A 1,941-nucleotide genomic window follows, 5' to 3' on the forward strand; every position below is an offset into this window, starting at 1 on the left:
TGGAGGCCGTATCCGCGGGATGCCTGCACGGGGAGGGAGGGCGGGGCGGTCCTGGTAGGAAGAATATCTGCAGGAAAGCCAAGAGCTCTGCAGGTCTCTTGGAGGCCTTGGAAACCGCCTGAGAACTCCTTCCTATCCCAGACTTTCTGCCGAGGCGGAGTCCAGTAGGGCAGCGGTTTGAAGGGCGTTGTGCCTTGGCATTTCTCCTGCTGTCCGTTACGGATGGTTAGTGAGAAAAGCCCAGGCCCTGGAGGTTTTGGTCTGGTGCGTTTTGCCAGTAACATAAATACGTTCTTATTTAAATGATGGGGTAAGCAGGTGGGTGGGCTCATGGTCGAGAAGTTGCTTTGGGGTTTGCATGAGGCTGCGCTAGCAGGTGCTGCTGGATGGGATGGGGTCTGTCCGTACCTGCAGAGATGCCAGAATCGAGGAGGCATTACCTCCACGTCTGCTCCGTGCTTGCAGGATCTATGTATACACTCACCGGCGGATGGCCATAACAGCAGAGGATGTCTGGCTGGAGAAAGTTATCCCGATCACAGAGGGGTTTGCAGTGGAAGAAGGTACTGACACGCTTTGGTGGCTTAGTGGCCACCTCCAAAGAAGGGGGTGAAGGGGTTTGGAGTCCAGATTTTGTTGTTCTACTTAATGAAATTTGGGATCTATTCAGCCTTCACATTTTTTCTTCAGTTTGTAACCCCTGGTGACACTTGTCTGTCACATGGCATAGCTGGAAGGGCCCTGCTGGGTTAATTGCTCTGCAATCCAGAGCGCTCCGGGTCCTGCCCAGCACTAGCCGTTGCCTCCTACCCTGGCGGGTTTGCTTTGCCTGTCTCTGTTTGCACGAGGAGTATGTGGGGTTTGAGGAACTTACCAAGCTCGCGGACCTCAACGTACCAGCACGGTCTGCAAACCTGTTACTTAGCTTTGTAACTGAACTTTGTTTTGCTTTTACAGTTGTACTTGACAGTGACCTTCGTGTCATCGGTGAGTTCTGTTGTTGCTTTAATGCCTGTGTTACAGGCGTTCCTGGGCCCTGCACCAGCTACAGTCAGTGAGGCAGGAATGGGGACTCTTGTGATCGGACTGTTGACCGGGGGGATCTTGTCTTGCTGCTGTTGGGGAACTCGGTGTGCTGTTTGCCGTGATTTGGTTCATGCTGACAAGTATTGTCACCCCAGTTCAACCAGAGGAACAATTTTTCTAAATGCTTTTAAACTGCTACTGGAAGATTAATTACTGTCACTGAATGAGCAGGATAAAAATTATTATAAATGCTGATTTTTATATTTTTAAATGGCATTCTCATGTAAAATGTGGAAAAGGACCATGATAAGAAGGCATGGGGAGGCTTGTTGCTGAAGTCTGCATGCATGCACACACCAGCTGCTGTAGAGTGGAGACAATGCTCGGTTTCTGAAGGCGTGTCAGCACTAACCACAAGAGCTCTTCTTCTCCCAATGTCTTTAGGCTCTGACGTGACTATCCAGATAAGTTCAGAAGATGATCGACTCACGGTGCAGTTGCCTTTTGGTTCCCACACGCGCACGTTCCTTCAGGAGGTCAGCAGGTGCAGCCCAGGTACGAGCTCTGTCCTGTGCTGGATGTGACCCGCAGGTTTGGTGGTGGGGGTGTCGGCAGTCTCGGCTGGTGTGTTGCATTCGTGCATTTCTTCTCTGTGTGGAAGAGCAGCGTCGGCCTCTCTGCTGCCGAAACTTGCACAGAACTGTAATGATTGGCACGTGTGACGATACCCCATCGTCAGACAGCTCAGCAGAGCTGATCAGCGTTTTGGCTGAGCAGATGCGAGCACTGTGACAAGTCACCCGCTGCTTGTGCGGTCCAGAGGCCAAATCGAAACTCGTTTTGAGCCAGTGCTGTGGAAGACCAGGCAGAGCTCCTACGGCGGCAGCTCGCTTCGTGTCCGCCCGCCCTGTTCTC

General features: G+C 52.1%; 1 protein-coding gene across 1 annotated transcript in view; it reads left to right on the plus strand.

Moving 5' to 3' along the window:
- INPP5B (inositol polyphosphate-5-phosphatase, 75kDa) overlaps positions 1 to 1,941 on the plus strand; it is a 26,382-nt gene that overhangs the window by 8,222 nt on the left and 16,219 nt on the right. The window contains exons 6-8 of the mRNA XM_009328230.1: positions 466 to 563; positions 958 to 987; positions 1,471 to 1,581. Coding sequence (XP_009326505.1) covers positions 466 to 563; positions 958 to 987; positions 1,471 to 1,581 — 239 coding nt within the window. The remainder of the gene's footprint in view (positions 1 to 465; positions 564 to 957; positions 988 to 1,470; positions 1,582 to 1,941) is intronic.

Source organism: Pygoscelis adeliae, unplaced genomic scaffold, assembly GCF_000699105.1.
Source record: "Pygoscelis adeliae isolate BGI_AS28 unplaced genomic scaffold, ASM69910v1 Scaffold387, whole genome shotgun sequence".
In the NCBI taxonomy this organism is placed as follows: Eukaryota; Metazoa; Chordata; class Aves; order Sphenisciformes; family Spheniscidae; genus Pygoscelis; species Pygoscelis adeliae.